The 26,004-nt window shown below is 32.5% G+C and overlaps 1 protein-coding gene across 5 annotated transcripts in view; it reads left to right on the forward strand.

Moving 5' to 3' along the window:
• Positions 1–244: 244 nt before the first annotated feature.
• The window catches only part of LOC148597873 (adhesion G protein-coupled receptor G6-like), a 41,342-nt gene continuing 15,582 nt past the window's right edge, over positions 245–26,004 (forward strand). For 2 of the 5 annotated variants that reach the window (XM_088561846.1, XM_088561844.1), the window contains exons 1-19: positions 308–365; positions 1,557–1,583; positions 2,245–2,510; positions 3,762–3,833; positions 4,480–4,551; positions 5,912–5,983; positions 6,874–6,945; positions 7,468–7,634; positions 8,199–8,308; positions 10,380–10,563; positions 14,287–14,393; positions 16,075–16,142; positions 18,350–18,501; positions 19,255–19,381; positions 19,988–20,103; positions 22,050–22,275; positions 23,030–23,201; positions 24,976–25,110; positions 25,646–25,789. In XM_088561846.1, coding sequence (XP_088417972.1) covers positions 318–365; positions 1,557–1,583; positions 2,245–2,510; positions 3,762–3,833; positions 4,480–4,551; positions 5,912–5,983; positions 6,874–6,945; positions 7,468–7,634; positions 8,199–8,308; positions 10,380–10,563; positions 14,287–14,393; positions 16,075–16,142; positions 18,350–18,501; positions 19,255–19,381; positions 19,988–20,103; positions 22,050–22,275; positions 23,030–23,201; positions 24,976–25,110; positions 25,646–25,789 — 2,337 coding nt within the window. In that variant the 5' untranslated portion in view covers positions 308–317. Of the gene's footprint in view, positions 366–1,556; positions 1,584–1,863; positions 1,910–2,244; positions 2,511–3,761; positions 3,834–4,479; positions 4,552–5,911; positions 5,984–6,873; positions 6,946–7,467; positions 7,635–8,198; positions 8,309–10,379; positions 10,564–14,286; positions 14,394–16,074; positions 16,143–18,349; positions 18,502–19,254; positions 19,382–19,987; positions 20,104–22,049; positions 22,276–23,029; positions 23,202–24,975; positions 25,111–25,645; positions 25,790–26,004 lie in introns of all 5 variants that reach the window. The other 3 variants (XM_088561849.1, XM_088561845.1, XM_088561848.1) reach the window with 3 other exon arrangements.

The following is a 26,004-nucleotide window of genomic DNA, read 5'->3' on the forward strand; positions in this document are numbered from 1 at the left end:
TTTGGTTGTTGTGTTTTTGGAATTTGAAAAAAAAAAACATATTGATTATACATGAAATTTGCAGTTTATCATTCTTGATTTGGTTTCATTTGGTTGATTTTAGTGGAAGGTGAATGTATGATTTTCTACAAAGTGCAGATCTGCATGCCAAAATGATGATCGTAATATGACATTATACATATTTAGACTGAAAAAAACATCGTTTTTCTTCACCATGAATTACTTTACTATAAGTAGTGTCTGAATTTTATGTAGACTGGTACTTAAGTGTCCTTTAAAAAAAAACCTTCTCTAAAGTATTCAATGTGTATTTTTCTATGTGTAAAAATAACAAACAGATGTATGAATGTCAACTGAAAATACAGGTAGGACAATTTAACAAAGTTTTTTTTAGCATTTACCATGGTTTTACTATCTATTTATGACTAATAAGCTGACACAATTCTTGGTGGTTTACCATTGTGTATTAATATAAATTTTATGTTGAATTTTGTTTCAGTTAACATCACATTGCCATTACATAACATAAAACGTGCTGTCTCTGTTACCTTCATGTTGAAGTCAATATAATTCTTCAACTTTTATAATACACTCGAACCACGTTAAGTTGAAGTCGACGGGACCATGCAAAAAATGTTCGAGGTATCCAAGGTTCGAGTTATCCGAGGTCGAGGATCAAACGGAAATACTAATAGTGTGGTCAATGATTGTTTCCGTATTTACACAATTTTTTGTGCTTGTACATGTATATGTACTTCACTTTACACGGTACTTCTTAATGTCTTGCGTTTCATGTCGGAAGATATTTTTTGTATGTTATATATCATGTTTGAAATACTGAACGGCACCGAGTGTTTTAGTGAAATTTCCTTTTTATATTTTTAACACCAAAAACATCATAGTTCATAACATGCTGCTTTGTTTGATTCACAATCAGGAGTATCATCAAATCATGTGCTGTGTAAATGATTGTGTTTGTAACTGTTTTCTAATGTGCGTTTTCTCAAGCATGAAACCAATTGAGCAACACAAAAATTCATGTATAGTACGTATTCATTAAGCGCGTTTGTGTAGATACGATTGTTATTATTCATCTGATCAGATTTTACAATCCATATATGGAACACAAAACTGTAACCGACTATTAGAGATAACGTCTTTGATTAAAATATCATGACGAAGACGGCGTTTAGAAAACCAATTAAGGATTTGTTTTTATTAACGTGCTAAAAAAGTGACATTTAATGTTTGAATAAAGACTCGATCAACTTCATTATAGTCGGACTTCTCTATTACTTTTGTAACAAAACAATACTGAATATACTGAGTTATATGAGACAATTTAGGTCACCGATCGTACTGTTGTTACATGTTCATGTGTGCATTCAAATAGCGTAAATTTATATTTAAAAATCTTTTACTACTGATTGTTAGTCACAGTGCCTTAACAATTTGTATTTATCGCGTTTCGGGAAAAGGATGAAACTTTATAAAGAACCCCTGGAGGATAATTTTTTATTCAAGGCAAAATAATTTAATTGTTTATTCCACTCTAGTTCACTGCATTTGTATCAAAAGATCAAGTAAGTAAATTAAAAAAAATGACTGGGGTAGACAAACGAGGAAAGGAAAACTATGACCCGTTGAATAAATTAGTTTGCATGGTGCAGATACCATTAAAATAATATAAGAGTTTATTAAAAAGTGTCTGGTTCAGATAATACAGGGTTCAGTTTGACAGGTTGCACTCTAAAAGAAACTATTACCCACTGATTTGAAGTGATACATGTATGATATTAATATAATTATCAAAGCCATAGACAAAATGTGAATGATATTACTGTTATTTTTTTATCATTTCAGTAAAGAAATGTCTTAAGTTGTATGAAGACAAGAGTTTCTGCAACATGTACTTTTATTGCGCTTGTTTACATATCGCATATTGTTGCTTCGTGTTGGTTTTTTGTTTTGTTTTAATTTGCTTCTGTTTTTTGTTTGATTTTCATAAATATTTATTGGTCAATACGTTCAGAAAACTGGCATTGCACTTCATTGAATCTGTTACATTATTTTTTCAATATTCCATGTCCTAGGTAAACGACTGACAGATTGTTCAGACAATTGATTCAGACATCTTGTGAAGATAGTATGTTTATACAGCATGGTTTGGCAGCTTGTTAAGACAATATTTTTTTCAGACTGTTAGTATAGTGTTTCAGGTATTATCTTTTGTATTGTTTACAGTATTTCTGGATACTTATATCTTCAACATGTTGGTTGATTTTTAAAAAGCTACCACCTAAGAAAGAGGGATATTATATTACAATGAAATCGACTGTTTGGATAATTGTTTCGTTATTTATCTGTACATCCGGGGCACAGAACTTGTGTAGCAATGAAATTGGTCCAAGATGTCAGTGTGAATATATCGCTGATCGACTCGAAATCATGTGTAAAGAAAAGGCGTTAACAAATGTACCCGTAGGAATTCAACCAGATGTTTTCATTTTGTAAGTTGGTGTCATTACTTCTACATTTTAATACATATCTATAAAAATACATTCATGCATCGTTCTTATTTTTCATTTTGAGCACTCAGGTTTTTTTTAAGTTACTATTTGTACTTTTATATTCGCGAGCCTATATTTTAATTATAATTGAATATTTATATATTATCAAACTCTGATATAAACATATCTTGTATTTGGATTTCACCTTTATTTTTTTTCTTCAGTTTATCCTATTAACTAGTGATGATAACTTTTCAATTTTCTGATACTCTGACAAATTTCGGTGTTTATGAATTCGAACTTGACAAAGCACCACCCGTATTATCTATACACGATACATGGATAAATTTGTACACAATTTATGTTATACCACTCACCACGCATTCATTTTAAACTACATAAGATATTACTCAAACCTAACAAAGTTTACTATACACGATACATCATTTTTCATACACGATACATTTATTTCGAAAACTGATACATTTTTACTATGTACGATACATTATATTCCGCACAAAATACATCAAATAAGAAACTCGATACATCATTTATTATACACGATATGCAAAATCCGCTCATGATACATCAATAAAAACGTCCGGTACATCATTCATTATACACGATACACTATTTACCGTACACTACGCATCAATTTCAAGATACAATATACAACAAATTGCCTTCACGCGTCATCATTTATAAGATATAACTTTTTACTTACCTTACAAGAAATTTTGTTTACAAAATGTGTTTTGAAGTAGAAAGTTGATGTTGCGTCCCCGAATTAATCAAACTTTGGTTGTTTTTATTTGTTTCCAATTTGAAATTATAGCATATTAAGTTATGTTCATCATATTTCATTAGTAATGTCTCGGATACATATTGATACATTAAAAAAAAAAGAAACAGTCACAAAATTTTAATACGTGTATAGTGTTCTTGAAATTTTATTAGCGATGAAATCTTGAATCACGCAAGATAGAAATGTCCTCCTGCATAAATTCAAATTTATTCAATAGTTAACTTAGCATGATCAATTACAGCGTCCCAAGTTTAATAGATTAACATGTTTATTCAAATTCTACTTCGTGCACTTAACATGTTTGTCTCGACAGTCGTACATATGTGTTGAACAGATTATGATAACTATGCAATGACCCTGGTCTTTTCTACTATTATTATCTTTAAATAAGTTTGAAAAGAAATATTGTGTGCATAGTAAACATATTTTATGTTTTACGGTTGCAGAGACTTTAGCAAAAATGTTTTAACAACAATAGAAAGTCAAACTTTTAATGGACTTACAAAGCTCAATACATTGTAAGTAGGTTTCATAACGTGTTTTCATTATTCAAAAGTTTTTTTCCAACAACCATTTCGATGCAATACACTTTAAGATTAAGTATATTTCGATCTTTCTCTCAGAAAAAAAAACACAATACATTATATCTAACTTATATTTTTGCAGTGGAAGGCCTATCCATGATAATTCCACAGGTCCTTGCAGATATCCACTTAGAAAAATACACATTATGGCCAAAACTAAGGCAGCTTCTGTTTCAGACATAAAATCATTCATTGGATATGACAAAACTATGTAGTATTGTAAAATAAATATTTGATGTGGTATTTACTGAAATAAAAATACATAAAAACATTGAAAATAATCAAACGTTTAAACAAAGGGATGTAACTCTTTGGTATGACCAAAACTAAGTTCATTCGTTACGGAATTATGAAAACAATTCTCAGTCATCCATTTTTGTAAGGTCATGTACTTTAACAGTATAATACTCTTAAAATTGCATTTAAAAATGACTTAGTGAAACAAAATTGTCTTTGTCCAGGCTTTTTTCAAATGACCTGACTTGTATCATCATTGGAAATTTCTTATTAAATTGATGAATAGCAATATGTATTATTACGTTTTCTATACATGGTCACAATTGTTCTGTCAACCTTTTAGATACTTACAGCAGAATAGCATCCAGTCTCTTGCAAAAGGAGCCTTTGAGAAACTGTATAATCTGACAATACTGTAAGTTGGCTCAATAAACGTAACTTTAACTAAAAAAACAGCACAAAATGCCACATCTGATGAACATGTGTTGCTTAAAACGCATTAAAATTATGTTACTAACATACAACAATCATATGATAACAATATGACAATCGTGTTATAAACATATAGCCACCATATACGTGTTATAAAGGTATGACTATAATATACTTGTAATAAACATATCACTATTGTATTCGTGTAATATTTTACTTGTCAAAGTTATATGATTATCATACGAATCTCTTAAATTATCAATTTTGTAATATCTATATCTATCTATCTATCTATATATATATATATATATATATATACAAACGTCTCAGAATGTGACGACTCTATTCACTACACTGCTCCATCGGATCAAGTTGATACAGGGAAGATATGTAAACGTATAGAAAGGTCTGAAAAATTCCCAACGATGTTAGTACTGTCTAATTTGGTCGTTCCCTCTGCGGGACTCGAACTCGTACCGCTGTAACATCTATGGCAACACCGCCTGCACTAAGTCCAGCGCCCTAGACCACTCGGCCAGCTAGGCTATATAAAACTGTAGCTTTCGCTGGCTGGGTTATTCCTCCTCGTAGGATTAATCTAGGGCTGTAACATAGTACACGATGTGTGGGAGTACGGCACAGTTCAATTAGATGTTATGATGTAGAATAGAGGATCAAATTTATGATGCATGTCACAACAAATCAATATTATACAAACGTCTCAGAATGTGACGACTCTATTCACTACACTGCTCCATCGGATCAAATTGATACAAGGAAGATAACGTAAACTTATAGAAGGGTCTGAAAAATTCCCAACGATGTTAGAACTGTCAAATTAGAGAACAGAGTCGTCACATTCTGAGACGTGGTATAATATTGATTTGTTGTGACATGCATCATTAATTTGATCCTCTATCCTACATAATAACACCTAGATGAACTGTCTCGTACTACCATACATCGTGTACTAAGTTACAGCCCTAGATTAATCCTACGAGGAGGAATAACCCGGCCAGCGAAAGCTATATTTTATATAGTCTAGCTGGCCGAGTGGTCTAGGGCGCTGGACTTAGTGCAGGCGGTGTTGCCATAGATGTCACAGCGGTACGAGTTCGAGTCCCGCGGAGGGAACGTCAAAAATTTGCTTCGCAAATTTGACAGTTCTAACATCGTTGGGAATTTTTCAGACCCTTCTATAAGTTTACGTTTTCTTCCCTGTATCCATTTGATCCGATGAAGCAGTGTAGAGAATAGAGTCGTCACATTCTGAGACGTTGTAGATATATATATATATATAATATTCATTTCTTATACGATAAAAAGAGGTCTTTGTATTACAGAAATCTCCAACATAACAAGCTGGCGGAAATAAAGACCAATGCCTTTGTGTATCTTCCAAACTTAATGACCTTGTAAGAAGTAATGTTTATAGTGTTTTATTTTGATTGTGTACCCATGTATTTGGCTTGTCATCGCCTCTGTGATTTTGGGACGGCGTGTTCAGTTTGAACGCAGACTTTGAGTGTGCTATGCCGGGCCAAGCAAAGAAAAAAAATACAACTCCCAATTACACCTTCTACATAAAGACATGGAAATTAAAGATTCGAGTGACGATTGATTGTTTCAAAGTTAGAAAAATATGCCCGAGTAGGATGGCATATATATCTGCAAGCTGTTGATGCCTTTATATAGCAAAATTACTTTACGGCTTAGTGTGTTAGTCTAGTATGGTCTATTTGATTAGGTAAACGTTCCCGTCCCGTAGCTTAGGAAACATCTGCCATAGTCATAGTCCTAAAATAATAACCAGGCAGTCAATCTGCCCTTGGTGAGGAATGTTTGTAAGACAAAGTATATATCAACTAAAGTAAAAGGAGGGCATAATTCGATAAAAATGAGTGGAGTTTTATTTTCCGTCTTGACAAACAGTTTTATATAGACGTGTGTTTATAGTTAATTCGATCAAAGTTATAGCGTTCCTAAAATGCAGTTCAATTTACGGAAAACCACATCAACATCATCTGTGTTAAAAACCTAGTCAAGTGAAATTTGCCAAAACAACTGTGTACAATGTCTTATTTATTTAAAGAGGGAACAATAAGTTCAATGACAATATATGCAATTGATTAGTATTTCTTTAAGCATCCATTTTTTGTTAAAAAATATATACAATAGGGCATCATTACTTATTTACTACACATTGCGAAGCATTGTAAATACAAATGTGAAATATAAATATAACAATTTTGTCTGATTTGAATTTTTATCAATACATACTTAAAATGGCAACTTTTGTCTTCAGAAACTTATCATATAATGCCATTGCAACAATTGAACGGGACTTGCTCATCCGTCTACCGAGGCTGATGGAAATGTAAGTACACACTAGAATAATTTGGTTATTATGTTTAAAGGGTGCGGATCAGGTGCTCGCGTCCACATTCAGAAAAAAAAACACAGTACATTATATCTAACTTATATTTTTGCAGTGGAAGACCTATCCATGCTAATTCCACAGGTCCTTGCAGATATCCGCTTAGAAAAAAAAATATTATGGCCAAAACTAAGGCAGCTTCTGTTTCAGACATAAAATCATTCATTGGATATGACAAAACTATGTAGTATTGTAAAATAAATATTTGAAGTGGTATTTAATGAAATAAAAATACATAAAAACATTGAAAATAATCAATATATATATATATATATATATATATATATATATATATATATATATATATATATATATATAGATATAGAGAGAGAGAGAGAGAGAGAGAGAGAGAGAGAGAGAGAGAGAGAGAGAGAGACAGTTATTATCAATAAGGCGGTTTGCATTGTTTTTACTATTTTTTGTGTATAAAGTGTTAAGTACTAAAATGGTATTTTTTTTTAGATCTTTCACTGATAACCAGCTTGTATGTGATTGCGAGGCTGGAGCGTTTCTACGTTTATTAAATGCAAAAACAACGTCACGTGACTTTGAAGTTCAGTCGGGTAGCTGTGTAGGAACTAAACTAAAACTAACAGATATGAAAGATGACCAATTTGGAATGTGTACAGGTAAATGCAGGAGATACATGTATATAGTAAATGTCGTGTCCCCATGCATTATGCATGATATATTCGTTACAGTTTTCGTGCAAGTATATAAAGATGTACACCTAGGGTAAGGGACACAACTGTTATAAATCATTGGAACTTTTGCATTAAGTATTTTACATCAATCTCGCGTAACCGTCAGAGTAACTTGGACTGATTTCATTCTGTTTCAAATGAAAGCTTGATAGGCTATAGTGAAATTGAACATGCTACAAACATAACACTGATTTCAAGAGTTATGTCCTTTACCACAGGTCTACCTCCTTAAACAAGTCACTTATTTTTTGTTTTGACATGAGCTTTATTCAAGTTAGCTTTATCAGTAAATCATTAGAAGCGGGGAAATATCCGTCAGGAATCTTTGAAAACAGATTTTTTTTCAAACATTTCATGTAATTTTGAACGTGTGCTGTGAATTTAATTTAGGGTGATATAATAAGGACAAATCAAAGACACGCATAATTTCTCCTACTTGCAAATTTACTTGATAAAATAGCAAATATGAGATTTGTTTTTTTTTTTCAGGTGATACATTCAGACAAATAAGTTGCTTGTATTGTAAAAATGCAACAAGTACAGAAAATTGCTTACAACAAAACCGCTCCACAACTTGTCAATTTTTAATAAATGAAACAGTGAGTACAAATAAAGGTTGACATATATTTTTTTATCCAAAAGTAATTTTTTGTATCTTCTGATATATATATATATATATACATAAAAAATTCTCAAAATACTCTTAATGACACCGACTTGTAAGGATATTCACAAGAACAGATAATTGAATTGACGTGTAGTCATTACTGAAGTACATCTCATGCTGTCAAAACATCAAAGTTTGGAAATTAAAACAAATTAATTTCTGAGGCGGTTTTGCACTACCGATGCCAAGTAATGTAAATAAATCGTATCATCTTCAAAGCTTCCAGAAAAGGCAGACAGATACTACCATAACTACATGATGTTAGATGAAAATAAATTGCATATCATAGGCTCAATATATATTCAGTTTCCGAAACAAAAGCAAACACAAAAGCAAAATCTAAAATAATATTAAGGAGGTAGACCTAGTGTAAAGGACATAACCTATACAAATCATCAGAATGTTTGTATTAAGCATTTAACATCAATGTCATGTAAGCATCAAAGTAACTTTGATTAATTTCATTCTATGTCAAATGAAAGCTTGATAGCCTTTGGTGAAATTGAATATGATACAAACATATCAATGACTTTCTGAGTTATATCCCTTACTCTAGGGCTATTTCCTTAAGTTCATGACAAGGAATTTCTATAGGTGCTGAAAAAAATGTGATTCCTCTAAAATAATTAAAGTATACACAGAACGTAAACTGCTTTTGAATTTAAAAAAAAACGGACACGTTGGTTACATATTGTATTGCACGTGATGGTGAAAGGTATTAAATGTCGTTACCACAGGTTATGTTGCCTAGCAACACCTGGCTTTACCAGATTTGTAAATACATGTACAATGTACCTTCCTTACCGTACTTACAGATATTCATTAGTACAAGGAAAATTGTATATACTTAAAACTTTTTGTTGGCTGAGTTAAGGTAATAATACAAATCAATTTGCCATTTAGAGAGATCCAACAAATCGACGAACAAAAGGCTTCGTCTACACATGTGCACATTTATAATGCTATTTATACCTTCTATTAGTTTGCACTGTTTATTTATGTTATTTAAATAAAAAAAAATTCGAGAAACGTTAGTTTACGTAGAAATTGCTTATAAGCAAAAGAAACAGTGACGAATCAGTGGATTAAGGGATTGTAATTAAGTTGTTTTTTCAAAGCCAGATAATCCAATACAAAGTTTGGATAAAAATAGCAAATATTAGCTTGGAATCCACTTTTTCAGTGAATTCTCCCTTTTAAACTCACTTTATCAACACCTGGGGTCTGTTTATAAACTTGTCATTAATCTTAATTAGTAACTAAAATACCTTAATCAATTGATTAAAATTAATTAAGTAATTAACTTGTTGTTAAACTTGTCATTAAATTTAATGAATCATTAAAAATGCTGATCGTGTCATTAAATTTAATTCACCCACTGGACCTGAATTAAAACTTTAATCACATAATCAAAACACCATTTACACAGTTTGCGAAAATGAATGAGTCAAAATCATGTTTTTAGTAGGACCCGGTAAAGAGTTATTTCCCATTGACTTTGAAACAGCGTAAAAGTTTGAAAAGTTCAAAGTTTTACTTTTATTAAGTAAAAGTGAATGTAATTTCAATAAAATGTACTTAGGTACTACAATATGAAATACTCTTGTCTTGAATGCAAGACCGTGAAAAAAGTGTACGTTTGTACAAAACCATTCAGAAATGTGTCTCGGTACATTATTTTACTTTATAACTTATTTTTGTCACATAGAAATGTAATATTTAAGAAGGATATGCTACATTATCAATATTTGGTTATATTAAAAGAACAGGAAGTGCCAGAAGTTGATATTTAAAGTGCATTATGGGATGCACTTGCATTTTAGTCATGCAATTAAAATTTAATACAATGATTAACAAATTAAATTGAACAACAAAATTTAATCATTTGATTTACTAATCACTCAATTAAGTTTAAATGACTCATGAAAATAAATTACTCGATAACTTCAATGACAAGTTGAACAACAGACCCCTGAATATTAAATATTTAAATGAAATTATAGGCAGTGTGCTATGAAGAACTCAGATTCACGAACTACAGCGTTGGTATAAATAAGGACTGTCAGGACTACTCACAGTGCCTGCAAATTGAAAAGAATAATGGCGACAATTGCTACAATCACACGGGATCTGAATTGTGCAGGTTTTGCTGTGTTGGTGCACTCTGTAATAGAAATGCTCTTAGAGGTAGAACTATTAAATTAGCCAGTCTCAGTTTTTACCAAACTATTGTAAAGGAGGTAGACCTAGGATGAGAGACATTACTCTTATAATAAGTGATAATTTGGTGTCATATTAAATGTCATCAAACTTATCAAGCATTTATTTGAAACAGAGTGAAATCAATCCAAGTTACTTTGATGCTTAAATGAGATTGTTGTAAAATGCTGCATGCAAACGTTCATATGATTTGTAAATGTTGTGTCCCTCGCCCAAGGTTATAATGATGTAGTGAAAGTCTAGATCGGCCACAAAAAAGTGTTGTGATTCCGAAATTAATGTTTATATAGATCATTTCCTTTATTATTTATAGTTCAAATTTTCAATTGCAGATGGCTCCGAAAGTTTTACTTTTTTTCTGTGAATGAAATTTTTTCAGTTGACGTTTTCATTGTTTAGAATTATATACTTTTGATTTTTTTTTATATTTTATTACAGCCAGGTATGTTATTTTGACATATGTTGGTAATCTGCTAGCTACTATTTTATTGCAGTCTTCAAATGCTTTCAATATTAAGTCAATTTGAGCTTATAAATAAAAACGGGCCATGGGTGTCATTTTCAACCTTTTCTTAATTATTCGGCAAGAATTCGTATGAAAGAGTAATCAAGGGAACCAATATTATAGCAGTAACCAAAAGAATGTAATCCAGGGACAAAAACCAGGCATGGAAAACAGACACACACAACAAGAACATAAAGTAACTCAAATCATACATACAAAGTAACAAAAGTAAACGAGCAACTCGGACTCCACTAAAAACTGGGAGCATGGACCAGGTGCACCGGTAGGGTAAGCGTCCTCTACTTTTCTAGAAACACCCGCCGAGTTGCTCATAAAAAGTCAAGTCCGGAGTAGACAAACGAGGAAAGGTAAACTATGACCCGTTGAATAAATTAGTTTTCATGGTGCTGATGGATACATCATAACCATCCAGGAGTTCATTATGAAATATATTGGTTACATAATTCGAACTTTTTACAATACTATTCAAATAATTCAAATGAGTTCGATAATTGGTAAGGAGTAAAGATCTAATATTCCTATTTGAGAAAACACAGGATTAATCGGAATATGTATTCCAATTTTTTATAAGAACTCATTCATAGGCTTGATATCAAAAATGCACCACCTATAATAAAAATCAAGTGTTAATATTTCCAAATTAAATTAGTGTTATTGCTAAACCTTGCATGAAATATGACGTTTATGTTCTGATAATGGAATTAAAGAAAATGTATGAGATATTCAGTCGTTTGTAAAGTCACGTCATGTTTACTTTGTTCATTGGCGGCAGTAATAAAAACAGATAACATCTCTACAATATTGAATTATTTTAATGGTAAGAACTTGAGGACGTCATTTATTTAGTCAACATATTATTTAAAGTGCTATAAAAAACAAATTCAGAAAAATAAATCGTTCCACACTGGCTATGCAAACATCTTTATTGTGTTGATCCATAATGGAAACAGACATGTGGCTTATGGTGAATCATTTTATCAAGACATGTTTATCCATTAAATATTCAAACATATCAAATCCAAGTACTGTTTCATTAAGTCCAATCAACATGTCTTTGTCAACAGGGGTAACGATGCCAGTAGTTTGACTAAGATCCTCCATTCACGAATGGTGAAGAACAGTATTCAGCCGTATTTTAAAGGAACTCTAAACTAATTATGACATATCCCTAAACTACATCTATTGCATCAAAAATTTAACCACAAATAAGTATAACATAACCTTAAGATTGAGGACTTTAAAGAGATAGACCGAAGATAAGGGACACAACTCTTACAAATTATTGGAATGTTTGTAGTCAGCATTTTACATCAACGTAAGCCTCAAAGTAACTTGGATTGTTTTCATTTTGTTCAAATGAAAGCTTTATAGGCTGTGGGGAAATTGAATGTGATACAAACATATCACTTATTTGAACAGTTCCCTTATCGTACGTCTAACAATCTAAGTTAATCGCATTTGACTGTTATATCCAAAATGCTTTTTTTCAGATATGGTTCTACCATCCACTTCATTATTGGAGACGAAGACATCGTATAAATGAGTTTCTCCTTAAAGTATTAGCTAAAACTCTAAAATACTGTGAAACATGCTCCATTAATTGTCAGAAAACGGAAAATATGAGGTGAAATCGTTCTCGGAGTGGAAGAGTAATCAAGGGAACGAAGGTTATAGCGGTAATCAAAAGAATGTAATTCCGGGACAAAGACCAGACATGGAAAACAGACATACACAACAAAGAACATAAGTAACCAAAATCACACATACAAAGTAACAAAAGCAAATGAGCAACTCGGACTCAACTAAAAACCGGGAGCATGTACCAGGTACAACAGTAGAGTAAGCGTTCTCTGCTTTTCTAGAAAAACCCGCCGAGTTGTTCATAAAAAGTCAAGTCCGGGGTAGACAAACGAGGAAAGGAAAACTATGACCCGTTGAATAAATCAGTTTTCATGGTGTAGATGGTTACGCCATAACGATCCACGAGTTCATGATGACGACCATGACTTGGAAGCTATGAGTTCTTGAATTGTAAACCGTAGGAAAGTTCCAATTATATAAATGAGTGTCAATACTACAGCTGTTTACAAAATCCAAATTGATCCTATACATAACGAATTTGCTATTTACCATCAGACAAAGTACAAAAACAATATTGGATAGGTCAACAATACTCATTTAACTCAATGTTAATGATCGCAGTTGGATGATATTAGTTAAATGTGAAACCAGAAACGTTTTAATAATTTTCTGACGCCCTCAATTGTGCAATTATATATTTGAATGACAAGATTAAGTGTCCTAAGGAGTGATAAGATTGTAGTTACATTTAATGACTTGGTAAAAAATGGCATCTATTATTTAATTTCGTTGATAGTTATTATTTGACCTTTTTCAGGTCATTAAATTGATATTAAACCTTCATATATCATGGATGCATGTAAATTACAGGGTATATCATTGGCCCCCCAAATATCTGCTATTTAGCCAGTTATAGTTTGAATATAAATTTCGACTATCAATATATGATATGTTTAACAATGACAGGAATTACAGAGTACGAATTACAAACACAATTTAGTCAGCCAAATATTTTGACCTTCTCTTGAAGATCTATCGAGAGAAAAAACTATAAAACCACATTTTCATATCACAATACATATTCTCTGCCAGAGCCAATATGACACTATCTTTTTTGAACAATGCTGTATATCTTACTCTATGTTCTTTCAACATTAAAGTCGGCACCACAAAACATTTATAGTCGTCATAATAAACTCAAGGATTGTTGTGGTGTATTTATCTGCACCATGTGAATCGATTTGTTAATTTGGCAAAGTCTCTTACTTCTTTTATCTACCAAGAACGTTGCATTTCATGAGCACCTCGGCGGATGCTTGTAGAACAAGAAGGGATGCATACCCTATTGGTGTAGTTGATCATTGCTCCCAGTTCTTAAAAGAATCTGAGTTCTCATATTCTCGTGTGATATGAGTGTGTCATTTTGTTAATATTCTTTGTTTGTGTATTTTGAGCCTGTTCACGCGATATCTGTTGATTTTATGATATTTGTACATTACCGTTTGAAACATAGTGTTTTTTATTTATACTTGATTATATCGTGCTCATTAACTTCTGGACAGGCTTTCTTTACTTAATTGTAGATCGAATGCATACGGCTACATTTCTTGGAACAATTCATCTTGATGCCAATCATAGCCAAATAAGAGAGGATTCCCGTGATGAATTTGGGACTGCTATCGAATCTTATGTAAGTGAAACTGTGAATTTATTGGGTACGTATTAAAAGTCTTTATTTTGCATGAAAAAAAAATCATCTTGATGCCAATCATAGTCAAATAAGAGAGGATTCCTGTGATAAATTTGGGACTGCTATCGAATCTTATGTAAGTGAAACTGTGAATTTATTGGGTACGTATTAAAAGTCTTTATTTTGCATGTAAACAAATACAAACAAAAAACAAAAATAATAAAAAACAAAAAAACAAAAACAACAAAACGAAATCGTCTTCCTTTCCTCAAAGTCCGGTGGTATATGTTTACTAAATAAGCTGTTAATATTAACACCTAAAATGGCATTGTACATTTTGCAAAAAAAAAAAAAAATATCACGTTTATGTTATAAAAAAGAAGTAAGAGTGAGGGCTTCGAATCCAATGGTGGTGGGTTAGAAAAGTCTGTAAAGTTACACACCTTGGTTTTCCGTTTAACGAAATGTAATATCTATATAAATTATAACAAAATGTAAAGGAACGATTTAGAAAAAAAAAAGAAAAGAAAATAGGGTTAACAAAACAAATTTGTCCTTATCAATTATGTTACAACTACGTTATTTTATTTATTTGCTCTAAGTATATTTCATAAACGTAATATGTCATGATAAAGGAAACTATTATCTAAATGTATTAATACTTGAGAAAACAAATATACAGTAAAACGGTACCTATCCTTAACATGAGGAATCCACAGAGTATTACCAATGAACCAAACAAAGTAAAGACAAAACAAGCTTACACAGGAAGTATAGCCTAATAAAGACTAATTATAAACACATATGAAATATTTAATGCTCATATATATTTTTGTGTCTGTCTTAATAAGAAAACAGCGTTTTTGTTTTTGTTTTATTAAAGCATTCAAATAATGAAGACATATTTGTCCCTTCAGCTTAGTACAATCAGTTATAATTCCGTCGAAACTCAGGGCAAACGACTATCTCAAATGCAGATAACTCAGCATTTAACATCAACATTTTTGGCGTATAAGAATAAACAATTAAGCATGTCTTTCTGAATAAGACATAAAACTGAATTCGAAGGTTTTTTTTTTACGAGCATAAATCACATTGTGTCTGATTTTTAGAAAGACTGCTACTTTAGTAATTTTAGATAGAATAAGCAGAATTCTAAAGTGCTTGGTAATCGTAGCACAAAAATGCTCAATTTTTATTACCTCATCTCATTGTTTTGCAGTACATGAATTATCTGTCTTTACTCAAGGAGGTAGGCTAGGCTAAAAGTGATTACTTTTGAAATCATGGATATTTATTTTTCATCATATTCGATTTCAACAAAGCCTGTCAAACATTAATTCGTTAACAAGAAGAAAATAATCTATGTTATTTAAATGCTTACATGATATAAAGGTAAAATGGTTTTAACAACAATACCAGTGATTTTTTTTAGAATTATGCACATACTTCTGTGTCTATGTGCATTTAATTGGTCGTATAAGTATATATGCCGGACAATTTGCAGGCATTTTCAAGCGGGTACTTGAGTAAATCAAGTTGCTTAGACGTAATTTCTCTGAATTCTAAAATTGTGATGACATATAATAAGCAATTGTACCCTAAAAACGTTTTTTTTTTATTTCTTGTAATGTAATATATTCAAATATTTGAACTATAGAAGTAAGCACATTTATTTCAGATTAATGGAAACCTCACCGGTCCAATAAGTCAATATGGCACATTTCACTCCGACGTTATTAGATTCAGGTAACATTTAAGTTCTTTACAAAATAGTTTATGGTGTACATATGTATCAATGTTCACCATGAAAACCGATTTGTTCAACGCTGTCAAGTGTTTCCTTTTCTCTTTCGTCTAACCATTTGTTAGCTTAGTCATTTATTTGCTGTTGTCTTTTTGAACGTGTGATGGTCACTTATTCCAGGTTCTTTGTTGCATTCGTGTTATGTTTTTCTCCGGTCTTTTTATCTTTCGATTATAATCTTTTGATTTTTGTTCCAACCATGGACTTACTCAAAGAAACTATGAATCGGAGAATAAACCAATCAGCCGCTTGACATGCATTTAATTTCCATGGATGTTTTGTGCACCATACATTTAAGACGTGCAAAAACTTTACAAATTCAAAATAAGTTTCACATCGTCTGTCAAATTTTAAACGGCGGGTGAGGAATTTCATTTATGAAAAAAACATAAATCTGTGCTGCCAGTAGGGGAAACATTGGAAAGTTGTAAAAACGCAAGAAAGATTCACATATATATATATAATAAGATCTAAATGAACTGTCCCGTATAACCATACATCGTGTACTGAGTTACAGCCCTAGATTAATCCTACGAAGAGGAATGACCCGGCCAGCGAAAGCTATATTTTTATATAGCCTAGCTGGCCGAGTGGTCTAGGGCGCTGAACTTTGTGTAGGCGGTGTTGCCATAGATGTCACAGCGGTACGATTTCGAGTCCCGTGGAGGGAACGACCAAAAATTTGCATCGCAAATTTGACAGTTCTAACATCGTTGGGAATTTTTCAGACCTTTATATATATTTTTTTTATCAAAAAGTTTATCCAAATGAAGAAAATCTAAGAAGTACTTGAGCCATCTTTTCCAGAAATGTGTTCATAGAATCGCACTCGTGTTTATGCTTTAAATAGAATATTAAAAAAAATAAGTCACTTATGGATTCTATTCGGCCGATTGCGAAGCACTGGGATATTTGGCGTTATAACCTGTATTTCTAAACCATTCGACTACATATGCATTGAAAATATGCAACTATACTGCCAGTGTTATTCAACAATTAAAGAAGTAATCATATCAGAATTGTTTACTTTATGAAACCTGTTTTATTCAGCATTGTTAACTTTCCATTCATATGCGGCAACATTCCTTCAGCTCCTACGAATGGAGTTTTCATATCACAACTCATACGTTATGCTTGAACTTCTCGTAACTACGTAGACTTTTTGTATCGCGATAAACTTCTTACAATTAGGCTTCTGAATGTTGTTTTTGTTTTGTTGGGGTTTAACGCCCGAGCAGCAATATTTCAGCTATATTCAGGCGATGAACATGAAGTGGATGATAAAATGAACATGAAATAATGATGAAATGAAAAATGGGATGGGACTCAAGGATAATGGAGTCGAGAAATTTTGATTGCCAAATGGAAATGGGGAGAGGTGGGTAGATTCGGGCAATTTAGCCTCCTGTGGCGTAGCCCTATGGTTCCTACTCCGGGAGAATACCATGGTAGGGTTCTTTAACGTGCGAGGAACTTGGCATCTTTCCCAACACGGTTCACCACTATGGTTTGCGATCAGGTTTTCCATATTATAGCCTGACAACACCAGCATGTAACACACCAGGGGTACCCCATTCCACCACCTTGGGCACACAACCCAGTTGCTCTGTGGGCAGAGCGCCCTAGCCCCCGGCTAGGGTTCTGAACACTATATAGTCGCCTTTTACGACAAGCTTAGCACTGCTGCAGGCCTATTCTTTTGACACCCGGTCATCATGAACTCGTGGATTGTTACGGTGTATCCATCTGCACCATATGCATGAAAACTGATTGTTTTAGCAATTCATAGTTTTCCTATTTCGTGTACTCTGGACTTGATATTTTATAAGCAACTCGGTGGTGGTTTCTAGAAAAGGAAAAATAATCAAGGGAACCAAGGTTATAAGCGGTAATCAAATGAAAGGACGCTAATCCTACCGATGTACATGGCCCATGCCAACATTTGGTTTTAGTGGAGTACGAGTTGCTTATTTACTTTTGCTACTTTTATGTATTATTTCGGTTTGTCTGTGTTCTTTTGTTGTATATGTTTGTTTTCCATGTCTGGACTTTGTCCTTGATTACATTCGTTTGATTTCCGCTAGAATCTTGGTCCCTTGATTGCTCCTTGATACAGAGCTTAACTGTTTTTATATCGTACTTTTTACAGGGGAAAAAGAGTAATAATTGATGTCCTGATAATCTTGACAAGTAGATCGAAATACCCTGCGAATGATACATTAGTATATATAAGAAGAACAATTGGGAAAATTCACGATTTGATCGGATTCAGTCTTGAACAGTTTGATGTTATATTATTGGGTAAAGTATTTTGTTAGAGTTATTACAGTTATAATTGAATGCATTATATCTTTACATTAAAATATACCGTTTTTGTATATGCATTATATGTGTTTGTCTTAACTCTATACCGTTTACCCCATGTCTCATACTTTATATCACAACTCAGACCTATATTACATACATCATATCGCAGATTTGTAAATGAGCGGTCGGTTGCACAATTTTGCAGTGTAAAATTAATCGAAAATTATGATGTCAAAAGATAAACAAAGTGTTACATCATAAGTCACGATTGGTTTTACAATTACTTTTTAAGAGTCATTTACAAATGATTGATAATACATCTTGATTAACTACTGTGTAAACTATTGATGGAAAATGAATAATGTTAGGAAGCTGCATCAACTAACAGACATCCTCACTATCGTTTATAATAATAGGAAAAGAACTTCGTATTCAGGATAAATAACATTTATTGTAGTCTATTCTTATAGGTGTGTGTTGAATTGATAATCTCTAATGACATATGTTATTTATTTGAGAGTGTTGAAATTGATTCATTTTACATAATCCCTTCATTTTTACGGCCATGGATAAAATAAAATTACTCAATTAAATCGAAAGAAATCATTAAAAATACCGTTATTTACACGAATTATATTGGTAATGATATTAAACCTAAACTCTCAAAAATATTTACAAGAACGTATGAACAATATGATACTGTTAACCAGTTAAGATGATTTATGTTTTCTTTTTTTTATTTTTTAGATCAAAAGTGTTCCTCGGAAATAACTCGGACTGACATGGGCGTGTTTGAATGGCCATCTGTGGATATCGGTTTAACAGCAACTGTTATTTGTCCCAATAGTTCTGCTCATATGGCACGACGATTTTGGTAAGTTATCAACAGTGCTATTTTTCTTGTGTGCAAACATAATCAACACGCAAGTACAGTACATGTATGGGGTAACTTTAACATTCTACGTAAGAAGATTCTACGTGAGAGGAATGGAGATTACTTATTTTAGTTGAGAATCTAAAATGGCCATATCGGGGAATTCAGTATGAAGATTGCCATAAGTATAATGTACCAAAGAAGTGTTGGATATGACCATTACCTTATTTTATATTCTGTTTTAAGGGAAGATATGAATGTCGGCGCGATCACGATTTTGGTCATGCTTAAGGACGTGTCAACGATGAGATAGCTGGTCACGTTATATGGCGGATCAAATAGTTTATCTAAGTCTATACAATATTTCTTGTGATGCAAAGCAGACCAAATTTTGCCCGTCCACCTGTTTTTTTCTTTAATAACACAATAAACATTCAACATACAAGGACTGTAAAACAACACGTTTTAGTACAATAAAGATACGTACAATTTCTTCAAATTCGACACCTTATAAAATCGTGAAATATTTTTCTATAAATCATGTAAGCATGGTGTGTTTGCAGAGTATTACTTTCACTCATGGCAACTTTGTATCTACATTTAAAGCACTATGCATAATGGAAGTACAGCTGCCTGGGAACTACCAGACTATTCAAGGTGTCCCAGGCACAGATCTCTGACTCAATCACTTGATGATTTATCTAAAGTTAACGTAACCAGTGGTAAGATGCATACCATATACGTTGTGATATATAAAAGAGAAACATTGTTTGAACATTTGTATCCGAATGTTTAATTATTTCCTAAGTTTTATGACGTTTTTTTTTTCAAAATTAAAAAGTCAATTATGTTTGATATTAAATGCCCAGGTCATTCCTTCACTTCCAGTCATTGTTTGTGTGTGTATATGTGTGATAGAAACATGATACTATATCTTGCTATTTTAGGGTGCTTATCCTACCTATGCACCAAGTATATGCTACAAGTTTTAGTGGCGTTTGGATTACTCATTTACTTGTTTTTATTTTGTTTTGTTATTTTTATGTCATGTTATTTGTTGTCGTTGTTTTTCCCTGTCTAGAATTTATTTTTTAAATATTTTCTTATGATTACAGCTCAAATCAAAGCTCCAATTAATATTATTTTACTTAAATAGAAAAGACAAAATAGACAAAACCAAACGTACCAAAGTATTTCTTAACATGTAGTGTGTTGTGTAGTTGTTAAATTCTTCAAAAGGAAAGGCAACTACGATTCACAAACGTGTTTTTATATAATGAATTTTATGCAATAAATTAACAAAAATCTGTAAACCGTTGATACAATCTAGTAAAAAGAAATGTTCAACAAAATCTGATTTCGAAAGGATTTTATCAGTATATTTATTTTCTTTGTAAAAATAAATTCACTTCACCTGGCAAGATTTGGTAAATATATTTAAATTTTGAAAAACAATTACTCCTTCAGTAAAATTTTGGATATAATAGATTTGATAAAAGTGTATTATTTGAGTTTTACTTTGTTCATCCTATACAATGGGTCTTACTGTATGCCGGTTATTCAAGAAAAAGGCAATGAAATGATGCACATTTGCGTGGACTGTCAGATATTAAGCAGCTGGTGGATCATGGAATGAAAACAGAACTCAATTTTGGAATATCAACCTGACTTCATGCACCAACAGAAAAAATAACATTGTTCATAGCACTTTTGTTATTTGAGTTATAATAACATTGAAATATACTAAAAATGAACACTTTAGGGCGGATAATTCAAAAACCTATTTTTTTTCCAATATGCTATCGACAACATTCTGAGCAAACCCAGAGATGGACAGATCAAATAAATATATATTCATATAGAGAAATTACCCTTGATTTAAGTTATATCTTTAATCGGGAGATTTTTTTATATGCAGGTTTCTATTTTTTCTTCATATTGCCTGATTTGTCAAAAATCTACACTTACATAACATTTGTCGAACCACTACATGTTACATTTGTCGAGCAACTTCATTTACTCCAGCTCAAATGGCTCTAAAAGTGTCATTTCTCTTGGTAATAATAACCCTCACTGATTCAAACACGTCAGTAATGTTGTCAACTCGGACGATAAAATTTATGAAAAAAATGTCCAACCGTTAAGTTAATGTCACGAATTTGGTAGTATTATGTGTAATCTAATTCAAACGCAATCGTTCCTCGAACTACCGAGCTTTATTAGGTTTTTTTTTTCTTGCTGAAAACTGAGCAACAATTAAATCCCATATTTTCAGAGTAACAGGAAAATAAAGGAAACCTAATGATTTAATATATATCAACCATGTAGTTGTTGAAGTTTTGACCTATATATTGTCAATGCTAGATCGTTTTATACAATTGATTAAATACATTTTATAGGAACAGTGTGATACAAAGTTACAATTTCCTGAACACATGAATTCACCTCAACTAATTGCAAGAAGTTACTAAGTAATAAATTAAAGATGCTGCATCATATACGAATATTTAACGTGATGGAAGACGCGCTCACTCAAAATATTGAAACTCACTTTGCAAAGACTTTTCTATCCTGGGTTCAGAACAATCAACATATTACACTGACACCCCAGTACACACCACGATGTTGACACCCTCGCTGTTTGAAGTTTTACTGTTTTCATTCACAGATAACGTTGACACTATTCAGACGGATTTGCTTGTCCTTACAAAAGAGTCACCAAAGTTCAGCAGTGCTGACGTGTCATTATCTGTGGATGTTATAGAAAATGTTTTAAATGAACAATCTGTTTTATCGAATGAAACAATGGTTGACAAAATGGTTGAAAGTATGAGTAATTTACTCGACTCTCCCGATGACGCAATATCTATAAATACTAACAAATCATCTGAAAGGTAAATGTTATTCTCTTAATATAATTGATATTCGAGGAAACGTTAATCCATTTATTATGTATTTACATGTTTTATAAGAGACGATTAGGTACAAATAATAATATTTCTTCAGTTTACATTTTCTAAATCTTTATAACAAATGTTATTCCACAAAGCCCTCGTGACAAAAATAGTCAGATGCTCCTCATGTATTACCACTCGAATTCAATAAAGGTCTTTATACATATAACACGAGTAATTTCTAGTATAACAAAATTGCACTTTTCATCTTATTTTTAACGTTAAGCAGAATGATCTCACTGACAAAGCCATATTTTTCTGTATAAAAAGCAATACAAAACATTATATCACTTAAGTGAAGCAGACTTATACGATCGTAACTATTGATAGTTATTTCATTTATCTAATTATATTTTCCGAAGACGGACTTCCGAAAACATATCTAAATAGCCTAACAAAATTTTATAAACTGGTAACAAATTATGTAATTATCTCCCACATTCATCCTAATGTCCTTGTTTTAATTTGAAGGTATTACGAATATATTTCCCTTTCAAAGTGGTTGTATATTCATAAATCGATCAATATTATTGTTATTTGTCTATAAAACAACAACGGACAGATCGTCTGAGAACATACGTTATGCATTAATTTGGTCAAATAAAATGGAATACAACTGGAATTATCTCAATTGATGGAGATTTAATATATTTACATTGTGTAAATACTTTTTTTTCTTTTTTTGTATTTGCAGATTTGTGAATTCCGTTGAATATCTTGCAAACAATATCAAAATTTCGAATAATACATTCTCTGTTGTGCATCATAATCTCGCTTTACTTGTACAACAAGCTGATTCAAATACATTCTCCGGAATTACTGTGAATGCAAAAGTGGAAGCAGGAGTGTCGTTAACAGACGAAAAGGTATGGAATAGTTTTTATAATAAAAATGAATGAGTAATCGTAGGATTAAAAATTCTAGCGCCACCTGCGCTTGTCCGGGTGTCAAAAGAATAGTCCTGCAGCAGTGCTAAGCTTGTCGTAAAAGGCAACTATATAGTGCTCAGAACCCTAGCCGCCGGGGGCTAGGGCGCTCTGCCCACAGAACAACTGGGTTGTGTGCCCAAGGTTGTGGAATAGGGTACCTCTGGCCTGTTTCAGGCTTGGGTTGTCAGGCTATAATACGGAAATTCTGACGCAAACCATAGTGGTGGAACGTTTTGGAAAAGATGCCAAGTTCCTCGCACGTTAAAGAACCCTTCCATGGAATTCACCCGGAATAAGAACCATACGGCTTCGCCACAGGAGGCTAAATTGCCCGACTCTACCCACCTCTCCCTATTTCCACTGGCGATCAAAAATGGTCGACCCCATTATCCATATGTCCCATCCCATTTTCATTTCATCATTATTTCATGTTCATTTTATCATCCATTATATGTTCATCGCCTGAATATATTGCTGTTTAGGCGTTTAATCCCAACAATCGATCGATCAATCAATCAAAAATTCTAGCGAAAATCTAATAAATGTAATCCAGGGACAAAGACTAGCGTGGAAAACAGATAGACACAACAAAGAACATAAAGTAACAAAATAATACAGACAAAGCAACAAAATAAAACGAGCAACTCGTACTCCACTGAAAACACTGACCGGGTGTACCGCTAGGGTAAGCGTTTTTTATAGAAACAAACGCTGAACTTCTCATAAAAGGGCAAATTTGGGGTTAATGAAAGAGGAAAGGGAATCTATGACACGTTGAGCTCTTATGTTATCAATTAATGAAAAATGCAGTAGAAATAGTAAAATTGCAACTGCAAATGTAAAACGAAATAAACAAACACTTCAATAAAGGGAATTAAACAAATAGTACTTTCATATAAAAGAGACCAAAAACAGACCATTGATAAACAATCAGTAACCGCACGCATCATTTTAAAGACGACAGAAATAACGAACCGAATTCGATTCTTAAACAAAAAAAACACTCCTAAACTTTTTGCAGAATAAACCAAAAAGATGACATAATAAGATACATATAAACACATGAATTAACATTACAAAACTTGTAAGACTACAATGTTACTTTACCCTACCGGTGTACCTGGTCCATGCTCCCAATTTTTAGTGGAGTCCGAGTTGCTCATTTGCTTGTGTTACTTTGTATATATGATTTTAGTTATTTTTTGTTCTTTGTTGTGTATGTCTGTTTTCCCCGTCTGGTCTTTATCCCTGGATTGCATTCTTTTAATTGTCGCTATAACCTTGGTTCCCTTGATTACTCTTTATTTAAACTAAACATACACAGAGTACTTGTGTTTAAACATGACTAGAAAGTGTCACTTAAGGAGGTAGACCTAGGGTAAGAGACATAACATATGAAGTCAGTGATCTGTTTGTATCATATTCGATTTCATCAAAGCCTATTATGCTTCCGTTTGAAGCAGAATAAAACGAATCCATGATATTTGGATGCTTACATAAGATTGATATAAAATGCTGAATACAAAAATTCCAATGATTTTTTAAGAATTGTGTCCCTTACCCTAAGTCTACCTCCTTAAAGGTACAAATAAACCATTACTGGGACTTAACTGGGACGCAAACTTGTACCATTGTCCGCTCTTACAGAAAATAAACAAACATAATGTATGGTCAAATAATGATACAGTGGTTAAGCATTCATGTTTTTTAGATTATAATAAAAGACGGTGAGGATTTATCCGAACTGGAGTCTGGTGTTGTTGTACCTGCTTCATTGTTAAATAAAACCCAGAAATCATCGGCAAAATTCTCATTCGCTATATATGGTAACACTAGGATGTTTATGGTAATTACAAGTACTTCTGTTAAATCAATCAAAAAAAATACGAACTCGTGCCTGTGAAGACCATCGTAAATAATGACGTCATTTTACTTGATTCTACCACCACATAATCACCTCCGACCAATGTAGCACTTACATTTTTTTATAATGACTACATAATCCTTAGGTCTTATCCGAATACATGTTTTTTTTTTGTTTTTGTTTTTGTTTTGTGTTTTTGTCAGCAGTCATAGTCTATCAACTATGCCTTTCCAACGATCACTAACTGGAAACAGTTCGACTAGATTAAAAAAAAACGTTGTATTTTTAGTCTGGTTTCGGTAGTCATTCTTTTTGTGGCAGGATAGACAATAACAGTGATTTATCTTGGCAAACACTTTGATATCTGAATTCGGCTCGATGTAGTTACCCGGATGTGCACATATTCATTGAAAATCGGTTTTCTATCAATACAATGCATTGTCCATTTATACATGCTCAACATAGTCTAGTAAAAAGACCAAAAATATGTGTAATATTGTAATATATAACTTGACAGGGTGTAAAAGATACTGAGTTGGCGAGATCTAAAGCTAACCACCCCAACCAGGTTAACGGACCTGTCATATCAACAACTTTACAGAATACAAATGTTAACAACTTACAACATCCAGTTACTTTTAGATTCAAACATTTTAAGAAAGTGAGTGGATGTAATATAAGCTAAAAGATAGTGATACAAACAAATAGCAGAAGATCTACAATAGAGTGACAAAAACTGGACTGTGAAACTGAAAATACACAACAAATAGCACAATTAAGCTCAATTTTCTGACGAATTTATTGGCAATAAATGTTTCACCGATATAAGCGCACTCAGTGGCTTGTTTGTCAGGAAAACTTCATTCATGTAATTAT

Source organism: Perna viridis, chromosome 14 (genome assembly GCF_037379345.1).
Source record: "Perna viridis isolate PV_CMFRI_1.1 ecotype Kerala chromosome 14, ASM3737934v1, whole genome shotgun sequence".
Taxonomy (NCBI): domain Eukaryota; kingdom Metazoa; phylum Mollusca; class Bivalvia; order Mytilida; family Mytilidae; genus Perna; species Perna viridis.